Source organism: Maniola jurtina, chromosome 28 (assembly GCF_905333055.1).
Source record: "Maniola jurtina chromosome 28, ilManJurt1.1, whole genome shotgun sequence".
Classification (NCBI taxonomy): Eukaryota; Metazoa; Arthropoda; class Insecta; order Lepidoptera; family Nymphalidae; genus Maniola; species Maniola jurtina.
In genome coordinates, this window is record NC_060056.1 from 5,343,129 (window position 1) to 5,363,814 (window position 20,686).

A 20,686-nucleotide genomic window follows, 5' to 3' on the forward strand; every position below is an offset into this window, starting at 1 on the left:
GAGTGTAATATTTTAAAATAAAATTCCACAGTCAATATTAGACTTGCCTTTACACAAGTTTAAAAAATCCATTAAAAGTATGCTCCTGGCAAAAGCATATTACACAATCGAAGATTATGTAAATGATAAAAAAGCATGGATTTGACTCGCTCCAGCAATGCGCGGGGCTGCAATTGTTTGTATAGCATGGAATATTATTGTAAATTGAAGAATTGAAAAGAGCAACCGCCGTGTTTCTTGCTGGTTCTTCTCGGTAGGAACGGCATTACGAACCAGTGGTAAATTATTTGACGATTCAAAAGCACTTGTAAAAGTATATTTGAATAAAAATCTGTTCTATTCTATTCTACATAAACCTCTTACGAGCGCATTTTCACCCATTTAGACCGTGGCGTGTGGAGATACAAGAAGCATACGTCCAGCTGTGGACGTCTTATGATAAAATTTTAAGTATCGTATTGTACAACAAATGTATTTGCGATGCCCTGACAGAGCCTCACATATTATGTAGTTTTAAGAGGGCTCTGTCCGTCACTACATACAATCGTAGTTCCAATTTCATTTGAATATTAAGCAACCAAAGTCCATGAAATTTTGCAGGCATATTCTAGAAACTAATATCTGTGTCTGTGGTTTTCCAGATTTCTGTTAAAATATTCGGTTTCAAAGTTACGCGGTCTTAAAAAAATTCATACAAATCTTTGAGCCCCTGTAATTTTAAAACTACATATTTTTAGAAAAATCTAAAACACCACAGACACAAATATTAGTTTCTAGAATATGTCTGCAAATTTCATGGACTTTGGTTGCTTAATATTCAAATGAAATTGGAACTACGATTGTATGAAACGAGTGACGGAGAGAGCCCTGTTAATGTACATGAAAGCAAATAAATTAAATGAAATGAATGAATGATGACAAAAAGGAATTGCTGCAGCCCTAAAAAACTGTGAAAAGATGTTTACACAATTGATATGTTATTGACATGGAAAATTTTAATACTTATTAATTATTTTAACTTTAATATTGACTTTTTACTGTCGTCTTTTAAGAGGGGTCTCTCTGTCACTCACTCCATACAAACGTAGTTCGTCTCTCATTGGAATACTAACCAATCGTACTCAATGGAATTTTGTAGAAACTTTCCGGGAACTAATCTGTGGTTTTCCAGATTTCCGTTAAAATATTCGGTTTCAAAGTTACGCGGTCTTAAAAATTCACATACAAATCTTTGAGCCTCTGTAATTTTAAAATTACATATTTTTTGAAAAATTTAAAACACCACAGGCACAGATATTAGTTTCTAGATTATGTCTGCATTTCATGGCCTTTGGTTGCTTAGTATTCAAATGAATTTGGGACTACGATTGTATGGAGTAAGTGACGGAGAGAGCGCTGTTAAGTTATTGTTCCAATTAAGTATATAAAGTGTGTGCAGTGAGCGGTATTCATTACATTACTGAAAGTGATTTCAACTTTCAACATGAAGACCGCAACCATCTTTCTAGTTGCAGTGGTAAGATATTCACTTATGTATTTTTTTCAATTACTTTTTTTTTAATATTCATTATAGGCAAGCGCTTGACCACAATCACACCTGATGGAAGGTGATGATGTGGCCTAAGATGGGACGCGTTTACCTATGCCTATTCACTATTGTTTTAATTAAATGCTGTAAAAAATAATGGAAAAAAGTAATAGACTTGCGCTTGACGACAATGATGCTTAATTAAACAGCGCTAAACCCCGACTACTACCCGCGAACGGCCAATAGATAGCGATAGAAATTATAGCGATAGTGAAATTGTTTTTCTATCGCTCGGTGTATTTTAACATTGTACTAGGGTACGGTGGTCATCATTGAACCAGGGGTACTAAATGAATCACAAACTTATTAAAATAACGCGACGTTGCCAAGCCGTGCAACAGAGTCTAAAAGAATCGTTTTGTGTAGCGTCGCTTCCTAACCAGTTGCCGGCGGATTGCTATCAAAGACGCGTGCGCTAGGAACAATTTTATGTTTTAAATGCTAAAAACGAAATAAAAACAGGTAAGCTATTTTCTTTTTCCTACAGTTATTGTACCTACACTGATCGCGAGCAATTTACTCTTATCCATTGAGGAGTTCTGTTCTCCATCTCCGAAGATATTCATCAGATCTTCACCTTTATATGGGACTAGCTGATGCTCGCGACTTCGTCTGCGTGAATTTAGGTTTTTCGAAATTTTGTGGGAACTCTTTGGTTTTCCGGGATAAAAAGTAGCCTATGTGCTCATCCAGGATATTTTCTATCTATATTCCGAATTTCAGCCAAATCCGTCTTTGAGTACCTAATCGGGGAACATACATTAAAAAAAAAGATCCCGACGAATTGAGAATCTCCTCCTTTTTTGAAGTCGGTTAAAAACTAAAACCTTACATGTTGATAATCTTTACTGTAATTATTTTAAGTAATTACTTATCTAATTAATTATTTACGTAGCATTAAGAAAAACCTGTACCTACCTACTACTTAATACTGCAATAAAGCCTATTTTAATTTCTATTTATTTTATTTATTATAAAAAGCCTAATATGTGATACCAACTCTGTAAATACTATTAACATTGTGCGTTGTTATTGACATAAAAAAATTCAGTATTCAAATTATATTAGGGCTTTTGTGCCAATGAACTCAGTGCATTGTTCTAAGTATAAAAAGTCGTTGCGGTCATCAGTAGCAGCATTATTGAGAGTGACTTCAACTGAGTGACTTCAACTGTCAACATGAAGAGCGCAACCGTCTTCCTGGTGGCACTGGTAAGTTATGAACTTTTATTAAATACTAGAGGATGCCCGCGACTTCGTCCACGTGGATTTAGGTTTTTAAAGATCCCGTGGGAACTGTTTGATTTTCCGGGATAAGTAGCCTATGTCCGTCCCCGGGATAAAAGCCAAACCTGTACCAAATTTCGTTAGAATCGGTTAGACTGTTGGGCCGTGAAAAGGTAGCAGACAGACAGACAGACACACTTTCGCATTTATAATATTAGTATGGAAGTATGGATTTAATTTTATTAAATCAAATCAAATCAAATTCATTTATTTGGATATGTATTTATTTATTTATTTATTTATTTATTTATTTATGTACCGCCCACAGAGTTACACATTTAGATTAAATACATGTTGTTCCTTAAATTCTAGGGCTCTTATGCAACTCCACTTACGGGCAGTCACAGCATACATTAACATAAACATAAGTCGTACAGTAAAATATAAAATATAATATAATTGCTAACCTAAGGAATATGAAAAAATACCTAAGTTATGAATTTTAAAAGAATATAATAAGATGGAAATTAAATTAAAGTAAAGTTAAGTTAAACTAAGCTAAATTATCTAAATCATCTAAAATACAATATACTTACGGCTAGGGACTGACACTAATTATCGTTATCCTATTGAGGAATCGAATGATTTGAACAACTTGGCTTTAAATTTAGCCAGGTTATCGCAAAACAGATCCGTGGTAATGTCCTTGTCCAAAAATTCCTTATATGTACTACTAAACCTTGGTATTAACGAATGACGACCTAGATTGGTTCTACTGATTCGGTGAGTGAACAGAGGAATAGGATACCGCGATATGTATGATATGTAGGATATGTGGGTGTGAGTGTGTATATACAGCTGATGTTACAGTTATTATTGTTAATGTGGGGACTTTTTGATTTTCCGGGATAAAAAGTAGCCTATATCCGTCTCCGGCATGCAAGCTATCACTGTACCAAAAATCGCCCGCGATTTCTGTCATATGGATTAAAGTGTTTTTAAATCCCGTGGGAACTCTTTAACTTTCTGGGACAAAAGTTAGCCTGTGTTCTTCGCCGGGATACAAAGTATCTCTGTACTTTTCGTCGAAATCAGTTTAATTTTTAACGTGGCCGTGAAAAACTAGAAACACTTTCGGCATTAGAAAATTATTATGGAAATAGATGGATATTTTTGAATTGTTTTAGCCATCTTAGGCTGCATTATCACTTGGACAGTAGTTCTGATTACAGTCAAGCGATAATCTATTAATTAAAAAAAAATTTTTTTGTTCCAGACTTTGTCCACCGCCTTTTTCCTGGAATCTTCCACCGCTGCTGTGGATTCAACAACACGTAAAGAGACCATAAAAGTTAATGAAGCTGTAAAACAATTCCTTGATGAAAAACTAACATCGAATGAAATGCTTATAGCTAGCACTAAAAAATATGCAGTCGACGCTTTGCTTACAACTGAAGTCGGAGAAGAATGTTTAACCAAAATAATTATTTGGTTGAAGACTTCACTAAAACTTGTCAAAAATTTGCACGATGAAATGAATAACGTGTTGGATAATGGCACTGTTGAAGAACTCGAAAAAGTCTCAGCTGATATTTCTGTAGCTATTGCATTAAAAAAAGTCGAATGGTCAGAATTATATGAACCTCTTCCAAATGGTGAAGTCAAGCAGAATTTGAACGAGAAACTGACAACCATCTTTGCTAATGCTTATGTAATAGATTTTACACTTAAAGGCGTGCTATACGAAGTAAAAAATCAATCAAATAAATAGTTTGTTCACAAGCACGTAGGTAAGATACACACAATAGTTAGCACATAAGCACATAATAGTTAGTATGTGTTTTAGTTTCTTCGGCTGGGAGGGGCATGCATGCACAACAGACTGATACGTTTAAGAGCGGAAGCAACTTTAATGAAATAATTTAATTTTACCAAAGTCAGCAAGCATAGAACATATGATTTATTATATAATACATTCTGACATCGTCGCACAAAAAAATGACTTTACAAACATCGATTAAAGAGCAACTCTCGCCGATTGGATCCGATTCTTTATCGGACGAGTGAACCACAGTGAAGACTTGCTATAGAAGGCGACTGTGCGTTGAATCGGCGTATATTTGGCCACCGCTTTTCATCATCTAACGGATAAAATCGAACGTCTGCGTTAGCACAAGCCTACTCTTTGTTTTATTATTTTTCAGTACTTTACGCATTTCAACGAATAAATTTTAGTACTCAGAATTTTGTTACATTTGTTACTGTTATGAATTGTTAATTTTTAATTGTTATAATCATTTTATTAGGTAATTACATTTTAAAGGACTACAACGAAAAATAAATAAACGATATTGTTGCAATTTACGAGTTAATTTATTCAATTAAACTTTTTATAACAAAATACGGCAATCAATTTTGGACTTGCCTTTACACAAGTTTAAAAAAATCTATTAAAACTATGCTCCTGAGAAAAGTATATTATACAATCGAAGATTATGTAAATGATAAGAGTGTGGATTTGACCTGCAGCTCGCTCAATTCTTCAATTAAGTACTTTTTTACATAGCATAATATTGTATATCAAATCTTTGAAAAGAGCAACTGCCGAGTTTCTTGCTGGTTCTTTTCGGCATTCCGAACCAGTGGTAGATGCTCTTAACGATTCACAAGTACTTGTAAAAGGCTAATTGAATAAAAATATTTTGAAGTTGAATTTATCGGGTTTTCATTGTTGCCCATTTGACCGCTTCAGAATCAGCTGAGTATTTTTATGAGGCCTGTTATAGTTAGAGAGTAGCGACCATGTTTTGGATCTATAATATTACATCATCACTGGCAAAACGCACTCTAATTTTTAAATTGCGCACAGAGGAATTTAAAAGTTTATCTAAATAGAAAATCTTTCTATTTCTAAAACCTTCCCGAAGGCAACCCTTTTCTGAAAATCTAAATTGCAATGACATGCAGTCTAAGAAAACTCCACAAAATTCTTCTTATCTTGTAAAAGTTATAAAAATAATATTATGGAGATAATATAATTATTAATGGAATGGAAATAATTTCTATATAATCGAAGCTTAAAAGAGTTATTGCAATAGAATTATGATCCATTCTTATCTTGGTATTTGTACGTATCTTGGTGTGTATACTTTTACAATATGGCTGTAATTATAATAAAAAATTGGTTGTCTGTAAAGTCGGTTTACTGACGATAGTTGAACGTGACAACAAAGGCCGATTGTGCTTCTTTGTCGCTCGTTCCGCGCTCTCGCTTGCACTTCAAGCCTTTCATGGAACGCCTCAGAGGGAGGTAACGTCGCATGAGTCATGTTTTTTCGTGCGTGCAGCCGGCTCTATCGAATTATAAGACGTTGTCACATCAAAACTGTGGTATAAAACGAGGGCCGGAGCTCGATGCGTGACCGAGGTGTTTCGGTCTTGGTGTCTCTGAGGTGAATTCCGTGCCCGGGGTTTGCCCAGGCCCGCAGGAGATTTGAATCGTTCCGTATCCAAATCGTGTTCTAAGTGACAGTTGCAAAGTGTGTTGCTTTCTTCGCAGCTGCCAGTCTTAAAAGAGGCTGCATGCCTCTACATCACCCCCCTACGGAGTGGAAAAGAAGAGAAAAGAAAAAGATTAATTATTTGCTAATTTCACACATGTTAATGATAAAGCTTATAAACATAGGTTTATTTTTATCCCGGAACTCAGAATTTGTGGAATGGGAAATAATTTCTAAATAATCGAAGCTTAAAAAGAGTTATTGCAGTAGAATGTTCTGGATACAATGAAACCCGTGTTGAATTGCACTGAGAAATTAAGGCGTATACAACCTATATGGATAACAGTTTATTATTTACCAAGCTATTTTTCGCAAGTTTCTGTAACCCGTTGAGGAGTTCCATCCTCTATTTCCGAAACAGTTAATTAAATCTTCACCAAACTTATATTGTATCTACCTGACAGTTATGGAGTATAACCGATAAAAAAATTATCCCGTATTCCGAAGAATCCCTATTTTTTTCGGGATAAAAACTACCCTATATGGTACCTACCCGAAGTATCAGCTACCACTGTACCTCATCTAAATTTTAATTAATTAATTTTTAATTTTTTTTCTAATTTTTTTTTTTTTTCAAATTTTACAGGACAACGCCTAGCGACTTATAAATAGATAGTGGATAATTTTATTATATATGTAGATAGTTAAAATAGATAGTTAAGTAGACATATTAGATATAAATGTATAATATTCAATAGATTTAACAACAATTTACTACCAAAAGAGCACCAAGTGACTTGGCATATGTCAATATAAAAGAGGCACGGTATGTTCGCGCTCCCGATCGGCCCGTGATATTCACTTGGGGGCCATGCCCGAAAATCAGCGCTGCAGTCGACCGACTGCAGCAATAAGCTGAGGCAGCGCCCCGTTCGGCCAAGATAGACATTAAGCTAGTATTAAGAAGTGGGTGCCTGGGTCTTGGGGGACCAGGGAGCATGGACACTGGTCGGCTCCTTGGTTCTCCAGGGACTACGACACCCTACCTGTCTGTATTTGTAAATTTGGCTGAATAAAAGGTTTTTATTATTATTATTATTATTATTAAATCCGTTGAGTAATTTTCGCGTGATGCGCGCACATATAGACAGACAGACAAAAATTCCAAAAACATATTTTGGTGTCTACATGTTTACTCCAATAAATTTTGCTAAATATATTTAATGCACAGAAATCGTCCAGTTACAGTTTTATTATAAGTATCAGATTATTGTTATACAACTTACTCTCACGCCCTGTCACAAAAAAGATATATACAAAAGCCAAAGGATATACAGGGTGGTCAAAAAGTCGTGGATCAAACGCAATAGGGAGATAGAGGAGGTCATTTCCAGCAAAAAAAAATTCTACAGCATGGCCATATTTAAATTGCCCTAAAAGTTATGAATATTTTTGGGTTTTTTAACAAAATACCAAATTCTGTTACAATTACACTAATTAAAAAAAAATGTGATAAAAAACAATAAAACAAACGATGTTGTGTCATTACTAGATAATGTATCAGCACTACAAACCTTCTATTGAGGCTCTGGCTGCCAAATTAGAAGAGCAATTAATTTTTTTCCAAAACTTTTAAAGCGTTACCAAAAATTAAGTGTCACTTTAAAAGCGCACTGTGAAAAAAAAATGTACTACGGAAAAATGACCCTGTATTAGAAAAACTTGCTGATTTAATGCCAATTCAAATGAGGTATAATACATTACTCTTTGTTTCGTAATTCTGGTAATATAATCGTTTTTTCATGTCAAGGTGCAAATTTCAGTAGATTAGTTTAATTCAAAATAATTTTGAAGATTATCATGCTGCTAGTTAAACTGCTAGTTTTTTGTACGTTGGAATGCTGAAACATCACTGTGCTTGTCACACTTAAAATTTGTGAAAATAACAGAAACTCTTCACTACCACCACGTGCCAGAACTATCCAGAACGCCCGTCTTGCAAGTAGCTCATCTTTTCTAGGAAACAAAAGGATAAAGAAACTATCCTTATTTCAACAATGCAAATAGGAAGGATAATTAGTTTGAAAGAGAGGCATAGTCCAAGAATCATGAAATTTGGCAGGTGGGATAGGTCTTATAGAACAAATGAAGAGAAAAATCCGAAAATCGTGAATATAAAGTCACCGTGTCTAAAACCTTTAAAAAATATAGTATTTATCAACCCGAAAATAAATTATTATATAATTTTTAGTGCACTATTAACATTATGCATTATGATATCGACATAAAAAATTAAGTAGTAAAATGATAATATGACTTTAGTGCAAATGAACTCAATGCATTTTCTAAGTATAAAATGATAGAGTGGTAATCAGTAGTATCATTGTTGAGAGTGACTTCAACTGAGTGACTTCAACCCTCAACATGAAGAGCGCAACCGTCTTCCTGGTGGCACTGGTAAACAATCAAATTTTATTAAATATAGCTGATGCCCGCAGCTTCGCCCGCGTGGATTGGTTAGATCCCCTACAGCATCAGGATTGAGGAGTTGGAATCCAATTTTTTTATGAAACAATGTCGCAAAGTTCTTCTATCGATTAAAAAAGAAATGACGCAAATCAGTTCAGAAATTTCGGAGATTTCGGTGCACATAGGTAGAAACCCACAACTCCCTTCTTGAAAGTCGGTTAAAAAAGTAGCCTACGTTACACCCTGGTCAATCCTCTACTTGTATGTGAAAATCCCGTTAAAATCGGTTCAGCCGTTCCGAAGATTAGCCTTTTCAAACAGACAGACAGACAGATAGACAGACAGACAGACAGACAGACAAAAATTTTAAAAACGTGTGATTCAGGGATGGTATCGTACAAATAACCATATGACCTTAATATGCGGTAGTTATTTCGAAATTACAGACAGACACTCCAATTTTATTTATTAGTATAGATTTACGAACTTGATGATTCCCGCGACTTCGTCCCCGTGGGTTTAGGTTTTTGAAAAATCCCGTGGGAATTCTTGGCTTTTCCGGGATCAAAAGTTGCCTATGTCAATTTCCGGCACGCAAGTTACCACTGTACCAATTTAAATCGGTTAAACAGTATCCCGTGGGAACTGTTTAATTTTCCAGGATAAAAAGTAAAATTTCGAGGACGGACATAACGTCCCTGAAATGTAAGCTAACACCAAAATCAGTTAAACTGTTGGGCCGTAAAAATCTAGCAGTCAGACAGACAGACAAACAGACACACTTTCGCAATTATCATATTAAGTATGGATTATTTCTATGAAACCCCCGTGGGAACACTTTGAGCGTCCGGGATAAAAAGTAGTCTATCTATTCAGCTTCGGGATGCAAGCTATCTATGTATCAAATACTTGCCCGTGACTTCTGTCAGATGCATTTGAAAAGAAGAAAGAAAATGCATTTTATTTGTTGTGTGTCACAGATAAAAACAAAGCATACTATAATGTAACATTTTCATCTGTGACACCACCCCAAATGGGTGTACAGCTGACAGCATGATGCTTTGCATCATGTGCTTCAACGTGCATAAAATGCAAGACGCTGATTTTCATCTGTGACCCGGGTGACGGATTTAAGTTTTTTGAAAATTCCATGGGTACTCTTTAATTTTCCGGGTAAAAAAATAATTTATGTCCTTCCCCGGGATGCGAACTATCTCTGTACATTTCGTCAAAATCAGTTTAGCGGATGGACCGTGAAAAGATAGACACACTATCGCATAATTTGTTACTATGGATATAGATGGATATTTTTGGATTTGTCTTGTTCCAGACTGTGTCCTTCACCCTATTCCTGGAATCTTCTACCGCTGCTGTGGACTCAACAACAAGGGAAGCGGTCCAAGTTAACGAATCCGTAAAACGATTCCTTGATAAAGCTGTGTCATTGAATGAAAGGCTTGCAACCGACGCTATAGAATATGTAGACGAAAATATCCTTACAGCTAAAGGAAAAGCCAAAAAAAGTTTAATCCAAGTTAGTGTTTGGTTGAAGTTAGCATTAGAAGTAGTCCAAGTATTGCACTTTGAGATGAATGTCGCTTTGAACAGTGGTTCTAGTGTGGCTCTCGAGATAGTCTCAACTCAGCTATCCGTATCTTTAGCAGCAATAAAAGCCCAATGGCCACCATTGAGAGAAAGTCTTCCAAATGGCGAAGTCAAGGAAGAATTGAACAAGAGAGCGAATATCATCTTTGCTAACTCGGATGTAATAGATGCAGCACTTAAAGGAGTATCGTGCTCTGCGAAGTAAGAAATGGAGTAAATAAATAATGACTATGGAAACCCTTAACCAAGTTAACTACCAAGTTTAGTAACTTAACCAAGATTATATATTATTTTTCAGTAGGTACTTTACGTCTTATTAAGTACTTTGATATAATTTTGTTTTAACATTGTTACTGTTATGAATTGTTAAAGTTTAATTGTTATAAATATTATTTCATTACATTTTAAATATCTATTTACAATAAAAAAATTACTAAAATAAATAAATTACATTCCAAAAGTTAATTAGTTTTAACTTTATTCATTAAGCTTGTATAAAAGCTGTGAAGCTAAGGCCAACTATCGCTAGTGTTTGTTACACTCATAGCACTGCAGACTTTTTGAATTGTACCTACATTCTGTTTGAAAAAAATAAAAAACGGCCAAGTGCGAGTCAGACTCGCGCACGGAGGGTACTCGGGTATTTTTTCCAACATTTTGCACCTTAAATTAAAAACTATTATGCATAAAAATAAATAAAAATCTGTTTTAGAATATGTACAGGTAAAGCCCTTTCATATGATACCCCACTTGGTATAATTATCTTACTTTGAATATTGAAACACATTTTAATTTTTTTTAATGATGCAACCACAAATTCATGGTTTTCGGATTTATTCCTTTACTTGCAAATTTTATGATTCTAGGTCAACGGGAAGTACCCTATAGGTTTTCTTGACAGACACGACGGACGGACCGACAGACAGACACACAACAAAGTGATTCTATAAGGGTTCCGTTTTTCCTTTTAAGGTACAGATTGGTTCCATACCATCGAACTCAAGACCTCCCACTAATAAGACTCCCACACAGCGTAGCAATCACCAATACGTCAGGCAGATCTTCAAAAAAAGATAAAACCTACCGACTTAATTAAATTATGCAATTTTTTTTCTTATATGCATAACTTACTAAATTAACCTTTGTAGGATTACTTAATATAATTAATTAAACAATAAATCAAGTAGGTTTTTATTCCTTTTATTCAAAACTAGAAGTTGCCCGTGACTTCGTCCGCGTACAATTTCCAATTCGCCAAATTTTCCACTCAGGCCTTCATTTACTAACTAGCCCAACTGTCAAGTTCCCACCTTTAAAGCAAACGCTCATGGGCAATTTTTTACCCGAATACGGCAAAGCCAAAAAAAGGTTTAACAGTCTATGTATGTATGTATCTGTGTGTGTTGCACCATAGCACCCAAACTACTGAGCCAATTTTGACAGCTGTCAATCGATTCGTTATTATAGTCCGGGTGATATAATCTAGAATTTCTTCGCAAAAAATTATCATGATGATGATAATAATGATGATGAATGGCATCACACATATTATGTAAGCTACAATTTACACGAGAAAACCGCCAAGTGCGAGTCAGACTCGCACACCGAGGGTTCCGTACTACAGAAGAAATAAAACGTTAAGAATCACTTTGGTTAACGAATCGCAAAACTAACTTTATTTGTAGAGGACAGTCACAACGAACAGACAGACAGACAGACGAACAGACAGACAACAAAGTGATACTATAAAGGTTCCCCTTTTCTTTTAAGGTACGGAACCCTAAAATGATCATGATGATGATGATGACGATGACTGAATAGTAGACATTGGGTGCATTAACTAGTTTGCTTTTGTAAGACAACTAAAAAGTCACTGTGTACAAATGGCCTTTAAGAGGGGTCTCTTCGTCACTCGCTCCATACAAACGTAGTTCGTCTCTCATTGGAATACTAACCAATCATACTCAATGGAATTTTGTAGAAACGTTCCAGGAACTAATATCTGTGTCTGTGGTTTTCCAGATTTCCGTTAAAATATTCGGTTTCATAGTTACGCGGTCTTAAAAATTCACATAGCCCCTGTAATTTTAAAACTACATATTTTTAGAAAAATCTAAAACACCACAGGCACAGATATTAGTTTCTAGATTAGAATATGTCTGCATTTCATTAAAATTGGGGCTACGATTGTATGGAGTAAATGACGGAGAGAGCCCTGTTAAAAATATTATGTATCAACCCGGAATATAATATTTTTTGTGCACTATTTATTACATCATGCATTAGGTATGTTATTGGCATACATATTAATGATTAAATAATAATTTGGCTTAATGCCAATGACTTCAATGCACTGTTCTAAGAACCTATAAAAATCCGGTGCGGTAATCAGTTGTATTATTATTGAGAGTGACTTCAACTGAGTGACTTCAACACTCAACATGAAGAGCGCAACCGTCTGCCTGGTGGCACTGGTAAGTTATGAACTTTTTATTATTAAAGTTGAAAACTAAAACCCGACTGCGATTGTCTTAATAAACGCTGAAATATTAGAGTAAAATTGTTTTTCTGTCGCTTGGTATATTTAAATGTTGTAGTGCATTTATATTTATGAACTCAGAATTTTCTCCTCTTTCATTTGACACCTCACTCGATACAATGCAAAAAAAATTTTTGGAGACCCCCACTTTTTTCATGTAACATCCGTTAGGTCAATTTTTTTCGTATCAAATGTAGCCTATGTCACCCGGACTTTTACGACGAATCGATTGACACCTCATGCATCAAAATCGGCCCAGTAGTTTAGGCACTACGGTGGAACACACAATCTGGATACAAACATACACACCCACATACATACATACATAGACTGCTAAAATCATAACCCTTCCGTTTAGCTTTGCCGCAGTCGGGTTACAAAGTATAATAATGCATACGACTTCGTCTTTAAAGGTTTTTTAGAAAGTCTGTGGGAACTCTTTGATTTTCGGAAATTTTTGAATTGGACTTTTTTCAGACTGTGTTCACCACCTTATTCCTGGAGTCTTCCTCCGCTGCTGTTCAAGTAAAAGAATCTGTAAAACAATTAATTGATGAAAAACTGACTGTCAATGAAGGGATTATAGCTAGCGCTAAGAAAACTGCAGACGATGCTTCGCTTACAGCTGAAGGTGGTCTCAAAGAAAGTTTAACCCGAGTTAGCCACTGGTTGAAGAATAAACTAGAACTCACCGTTAAATTGCACAAGGAAATTAACAACCTGTTAAATGATGGTTCTATTGAAGCTCTCAAACCAATCTCAGCTGAAGTTACCGCAGCTGCTGGAGCACATAAAACCCAATGGGCCGAGTTAAGCGGAAATCTTCGAAATGACAAAGTTAAGCAAGATTTGAACGAGAAAGTGAACACCATCTTTGCTAATGCCGGTGTGATAGATGAAAAACTTAAAGAAGTGGTATCAGAAGCAAAAAATTAAATAAATAAATACAGTGGAACCTCTTTAACTTGATCCCCGTTAACTCGAAACCCTCTTTAAGGCTGAGATCTATAGAGTGCACTTAGAGTTTGCTCCGTCTTAAGACACTGTTAGAACGAGACAGCGTTATACCGCTGGCATAAATCTGTCCCGTTTTAACTGAAACTTAAGTTTCATCATTTTCTACTTTTTAGTGTTTTTGGTTTTGAAGTCGGTTTTATTTTTCTTTTGAAAATTTTTTGAGATACACAAATCTCAAAAAGAATACCCGTCTGTTTGTTGTGGGCTCTTCTCAGACCTGGGTGCGTTTGGAACCCTCCAAGCTTTAGTTTTCCATCCATCCATCCATCAGCCTGTATGCGTCCACTGCTGGACATAGGCCTGTCCAAGCTTTAGTTTTCCATCCATCCATCCATCAGCCTGTATGCGTCCACTGCTGGACATAGGCCTGTCCAAGCTTTAGTTTTCCATCCATCCATCCATCAGCCTGTATGCGTCCACTGCTGGACATAGGCCTGTCCAAGCTTTAGTTTTCCATCCATCCATCCATCAGCCTGTATGCGTCCACTGCTGGACATAGGCCTGTCCAAGCTTTAGTTTTCCATCCATCCATCCATCAGCCTGTATGCGTCCACTGCTGGACATAGGCCTGTCCAAGCTTTAGTTTTCCATCCATCCATCCATCAGCCTGTATGCGTCCACTGCTGGACATAGGCCTGTCCAAGCTTTAGTTTTCCATCCATCCATCCATCAGCCTGTATGCGTCCACTGCTGGACATAGGCCTGTCCAAGCTTTAGTTTTCCATCCATCCATCCATCAGCCTGTATGCGTCCACTGCTGGACATAGGCCTGTCCAAGCTTTAGTTTTCCATCCATCCATCCATCAGCCTGTATGCGTCCACTGCTGGACATAGGCCTGTCCAAGCTTTAGTTTTCCATCCATCCATCCATCAGCCTGTATGCGTCCACTGCTGGACATAGGCCTGTCCAAGCTTTAGTTTTAAGTTTACATAATTAATTATCACCACTATATAACTATATCATCTTACAAATCTACAATTCTGACCATCAAAAGGTGTACAATATAGTACCTACTTTTTTTTTCAATGAGAATATTAGCCATGCTAATCATGACTAATACTCCCCTTTCCCCTCAAATTAAGCGTAAAGCTTGTGCCAGAAGTGGGTACGACAATAGTGCAACGGGTGGGGTTTGAATCGCCGACCTTTCGGAATTCAGTCCGCTCCTCAACCGTTGGGCTACCGAGCTACTTTGAATAAATGATTTTGAGTTTTTGAGTTGTGTGAAACCCTAAAACGACCACAAAAACCTTATCTTGTAAAAGTTAAACACTGCAAAAATAGTATCATGGAGACAGGTAATATTTATGTAAGTAATTTCTAAATAAACAAGGCTTAAAAAAGAGTTATGTCAATTGTGCAGTATAATTTTCCATTCTTATCTCTGCTCAGATAAAGAATCAAGATGTACTCGACATTGGAATAATAATACCTTGTTAGAGTTGTTGTTGTTGTAAGCTAAGTGTATAGAAAAGCTCTATTTAGAATGATAAAAAAAAACATATTTTTTAGGGTTCCGTACCTCAAAAGGAAAAACGGAACCCTTATAGGATCACTTTGTTGTCTGTCGGTCTGTCTGTCCGTCCGTCGTGTCTGTCAAGAAAACTTACCAAGGGTACTTCCCGTTGACCAAGAATCGTGAAATTTGGCAGGTTGGCTTTCGGATGTTTTCCTTTACTTGTGCTATAAGACCTACCTACCTGCCACATGATTCTAGGTCAACGGGAAGTACACTATAGATTTTCTTGACTGACACGACAGACGGACACACGGACAGACAGACGGACAACAAAGTGATCCTATAAGGGTTCCGTTTTTCCATTTCAGGTACGAAACCCTAACAAAAAAGATATTCAAAATAAAAATATGTATCAACCCTGAAAATAATATTTACTGTACACTATTAACATTATGCATTATGTTATTGACATAAAAAATTGGATACTTAACAGGGCTCTCTCCGTCACTCGCTTCATACAATCGTAGTTCCAATTTCATTTGAATATTAAGCAACCAAAGTCCATGAAATTTTGCAGACATATTCTAGAAACTAGTATCTGTGTCTGTGGTGTTTTAGATTTTTCTAAAAATATGTAGTTTTAAAATTACAGGGGCTCAAAGATTTGTATGTAAATTTTTAAGACCGCGTAACTTTGAAACCGAATAACAGAAATCTTGAAAACCACAGACATAGATATTAGTTTCTAGAATATGTCTGCAAAATTTCATGCACTTTGGTTTCTTAATATTCAAATGAAATTGGAACTACGTTTGTATGAAGCGAGTGACGGAGAGACCCCTCTTAAATGATGATAATACGGGCTTTGGTGCAAACAACTTCAATGCATTGTCCTAAGTATAAAAAGTCTGTGCAGTAATCAGTAATATAATTGTTCAGTGAGACTGCAACTGTCAAAATGAAGAGCGCAACCGTCTTCCTGGTGGCACTGGTAAGTTAAATATACATTTTTAATTTCAGATACAAGTTAGCCCTTGACTGCAATCTCACCTGGTGGTAAGTGATGATGCAGTCTAAGATGGAAGCGGGCTAACCCGGAAGGGATATGATAGTTTTCATTAAACCCATACCCTTTTGGATTCTACACGGCATCGTATAGGAATGCTTAATAGGGTATTTTACTCTAATTTTTTTATTACTTTATTATAAACTAGGATAAAAATAATGACGTAAACTGAAAAAATTAATTAAATCGATCAAATAACAAAAAAGTTATATGCATTTAAATATTTCAGCTACGCTAAATCGCTTGGCGGCATGGCTTTGCCAGTAGGGTGGTAACTAGCCACGGCCGAAGCCTCCCACCAGACAAAATCATCTACGTAGTGATTAGGTATATGAAACCACAAAAAGGAAAAACAGATAGATAGACCTATTAGTACCTAAGTACGCAAATATACACACAGACAAACTATCGCACCTATTTTTTTTTTATTCAGTATAGGCAAGCGCTTGACCATATCACACCTGATGGAAAGTGATGATTTGGTCTAAGATGGGACGCGTTTACCTAGAAGGTGCCTATTCACTCTTGTTTTAAAGATACCCGGATTATATAATAGAAGCATGGATACAAATGGATATTTTTGAATTTGTCTCGTTCCAGACTGTGTCCTTCGCCTTATTCCTGGGAACTTCCGCCGCAGCTGTGGATTCAACAACTGGAGGCAGTATCAAAGTCAACGACTCCGTACAAAAATCCCTTATCGCAATCCTGAATGTGAATTCAGGGCTTATAGCTAGCGCTAAACAAGATGCAGACAATGCTATAGCTACTGCTGAAGGTAATGACAAAGAGACCTTGGGCGAAGTTAGTGCTTGGTTGGATGACAAAGGAGAAGTTATCAATCAATTCAAAAATGAAATAAATAGCGCACTCGACAGTGGTGATAATGAAAATCTAGCACGAGTATCAACTGCAATTACCGAAGCTGTTGCAGTGAAAAAAGCTGAATGGTCAAAATTAATGGGAAAAGTTGAAAATGGCGAACTTAAACGGAATTTGAATGAGAAGGTGAATGCCAACTTTGCTAATGCCGATTTAGTGGATGTGGCAGTTAAAGGCGTTGTATGCCAAAGTGCCTAAAACGTTAAGAGGGGTTTCTCCGTCGCTCGCTCCATACAAACGTAGTTCCTATTTCATTTGAATATTAAGCAACCAAAGTCCATGAAATTTTGCAGACATATTCTAGAAACTTATCTTTGCCTGTGGTTTTCCAGATTTCTGTTAAAATATTCGGTTTCAAAGTTACGTCTTAAAAATTCATATACAAATCTTTGAGCTCCTGTAATTTTGAAACTACATATTTTTAGAAAAATCTAAAACACCACAGGCACAGATATTAGTTTCTAAAATATGTGTGCAAAATTTCATGGACTTTGGTTGCTTAATATTCAAATGAAATTGGAACTACGATTGGATGGAGTAAGTGACGGAGAGAGTCCTGTTAAGCAAATGAATAGTTTGTTCACAAGAACGCGGGTGTTGATGAGCAGGATCCCAGTATCGTCCGACCTTATTTATTTTCTGAGATACAAAATGTTTGGGTTAGAGTAGTGATACATTTTAGCATATACAGGGTGTAACCGTATTCAATTCATATTTTTTTTTTATTCACTATAGGTAAGCGCTTGACCACAATTACACCTGATGGAAAGTGATGATGTGGTCTAAATGGTGGTGATGTGGATAGTGAATAAAAAAAAAATAGTTTTTGTCAAAATCTATCAAATACGAAACGTAAAAATACGAATCCCACCAAAAACATTTCATGTAAAAAGGTAGGCCAAGACTCACAAGTTCATAATGTTTTACTGTTAAAAAGTTATGAGATCTCTAATAGAGCCAAGCCCCTAGCTGAGCTTAAATTTGTGCTGGCCATGGGACCTATCCGAAGTCCAAAGTAATATAGCTCTTAAATGTTCTTGACTGTATCACATTTATAACAATAAATAACAAATCACTCTACTTACAAGCTCTGACTCTACAAACCCTACATCTTGGTAAAAAAAGGACGGCTTGGCCGTTTAATGTTCGTAAAACTATTACATGACATAACATATTTTAAGGCCTTAAGGAATAGTTTGTTCGACAATTACTAATTTGTATTGTACTTCGTGATGGTCGCAGAAGCTATTCCGGGCTTAAATGTCATTTCAGATAAAAAATCCACGAACTGTAAACGGCCAAGCCGTACTTTTTTTACCAAGATATAGGGTTTGTAGAATCAGAGCTTGTAAGTAGAGTGATTTGTTATTTATTGTTATAAATGTGATACAGTCAAGAACATTTAAGAGCTATATTACTTTGGACTTCGGATAGGTCCCATGGCCAGCACAAATTTAAGCTCAGCTAGGGGCTTGGCTCTATTAGAGATCTCATAACTTTTTAACAGTGAAAACATTATGAACTTGTGAGTCTTGGCCTACCTTTTTACATGAAATGTTTTTGGTGGGATTTCATTTCTTTTTGGCAGGTGCCCTAGATTTTTTTGGATCTATTTTTTGTAGGTACATCATTTTCATGGCCCACTCTCTATCGTTACCTCTTTTTTTAAAAGCTTTTATTCAACTTGCAATGTACTCGTATGTAAATATGTTTGTTCGGGTGGAATCTTGCAACTCAATTTTGAAGCAGATATACCAAATTTCAGTCTTTTAGGACTTCAGGAAACACAGATACTTGGTACGTTTGATAAATCTGCCACGGACATCTTATCCTGAAAACTTTAGAATTCGAGCAACAGATTTTACAGATATGCATCTCATATACGAGAGGATGAAGGGGGACCCGATTTCTTAATTTATCTGTTGTTCATAATTCTTGAAATTCCTACTTAATGCCAAATTTCAGTCTACTAGGACTGAAATTTGGCATTAAGTAGGAATAGTATATTATCGTAATATATCATATCAATAGTAATATCAGCATTCTAGCGATAGAATTTACAGATTTGCTTTTCTCATAAGAGGCGTAGAGGGGGGGCAATTCCAATTTCTCAATTTTCCTGTAGTTTGTATGCAATTTCTAGTCTACATACCAAATTTCAGTCTTCTAGGACTTCGGGAAGTACCCTAGAATTACAGACTAGAAGTTTTGACTGTCAATAAATCTGAAACTATAAAAGCTAGATAATCGATACTCAATGCGTTTAATAAATCTGCCAAGGACATCTTATCCTGAAAATATCAGCATTCTAGCGACAGAATTTACAGATTCGCTTTTCTCATAAGAGGCGTAGAGGGGGGGGGGAATTCCAATTTCTCAATTTTCCTGTAGTTTGTATGCATATTCTAGTCTACATACCAAATTTCAGCTTTCTAGGACTTCGGGAAGTACCCTAGAATTACAGACTATGAATAGTGATGATCATCAGTGAGGGACGAAAACGGCGTATTTTAGGTATCAATAAATCTGTAACCATAAAAGCTAGATATTTGATACTTAGTATATTTGGTAAATTTGCTGAGGACACCTTATACTGAAAATTTCAGCTTTCTAGCGTCATCCAGACCGAAGTTATGACGGGTCAAAAATACGGCGAAACACTTCGAGAAAAAGGTACGTAGCGCCCCGGCCGCCGTTTGGCTCGTCTTGGCGGGGGCACTGCCGTGCCCCCTGATGAGTGCACACGCGTACGTTTGTTTTGTGTGGCGGCCATTTTGAATCGTATTTTTGCAAAAACTAAGATTAATTGAATAATGAATGGGTGCACAAACGCTCTAACACTACTCTAGAAAATAAGTAAGGTCTGGCAACACTCGGATCTTGCACCAAAAAAATCTTTTTTTTTTACATTTTGTTACTGTTATAAATTGTTATTATTTTATTTGAGCATTGACATAATAATAATATCATTAGTGGCACATGAAATAAATAAATACTTACATTTCATTTAATTTTGTCTTGTTATTGATTTTAAAATACACAATATTTTGTCTACATCGAAAAATTTACTAAAATTAATAAATTAAATTGCATTTTATAAGTTGATTTGTTTTATTTAACTTTGTTCAGCAAGTATTAATAGGCCAGTCATTTATGATTAAATTAGATAAGAATCTCGGAATTCGAGATACCCAGCTGTAAGCCTGTTAATACTTGTATATTGGTTTTTTTTTGTAAATATCTCATTCCCTATGGGTTTTTGCTATTTGTATTATTTATTATAAGCGCAAAAAATCGACTATTAAACTTCTAGGTCAAAGGTCACAAAAATCG

At 35.9% G+C, this 20,686-nt stretch overlaps 3 protein-coding genes across 3 annotated transcripts in view; 2 read left to right on the forward strand and 1 right to left on the reverse strand.

Moving 5' to 3' along the window:
- The window catches only part of LOC123879388, a 29,293-nt gene extending 27,235 nt beyond the window's left edge, over positions 1-2,058 (reverse strand). The window contains exon 1 of the mRNA XM_045927049.1: positions 1,842-2,058. The gene's annotated coding sequence lies outside the window, so the exon portion shown is untranslated. The remainder of the gene's footprint in view (positions 1-1,841) is intronic.
- A 6,649-nt stretch (positions 2,059-8,707) lies between these two features.
- On the forward strand, positions 8,708-10,684 carry LOC123879390. The gene is made up of 2 exons (XM_045927051.1): positions 8,708-8,772; positions 10,115-10,684. Exons 1-2 carry the CDS (start codon positions 8,740-8,742, stop codon positions 10,592-10,594), a joined length of 513 nt encoding a protein of 170 aa, XP_045783007.1. The 5' UTR covers positions 8,708-8,739; the 3' UTR covers positions 10,595-10,684.
- A 5,671-nt stretch (positions 10,685-16,355) lies between these two features.
- LOC123879391 lies at positions 16,356-17,691 on the forward strand. The gene is made up of 2 exons (XM_045927052.1): positions 16,356-16,396; positions 17,072-17,691. The coding sequence occupies exons 1-2, from the start codon at positions 16,364-16,366 to the stop codon at positions 17,549-17,551; spliced, it is 513 nt and encodes a 170-aa protein (XP_045783008.1). The 5' UTR covers positions 16,356-16,363; the 3' UTR covers positions 17,552-17,691.
- Positions 17,692-20,686: the final 2,995 nt, after the last annotated feature.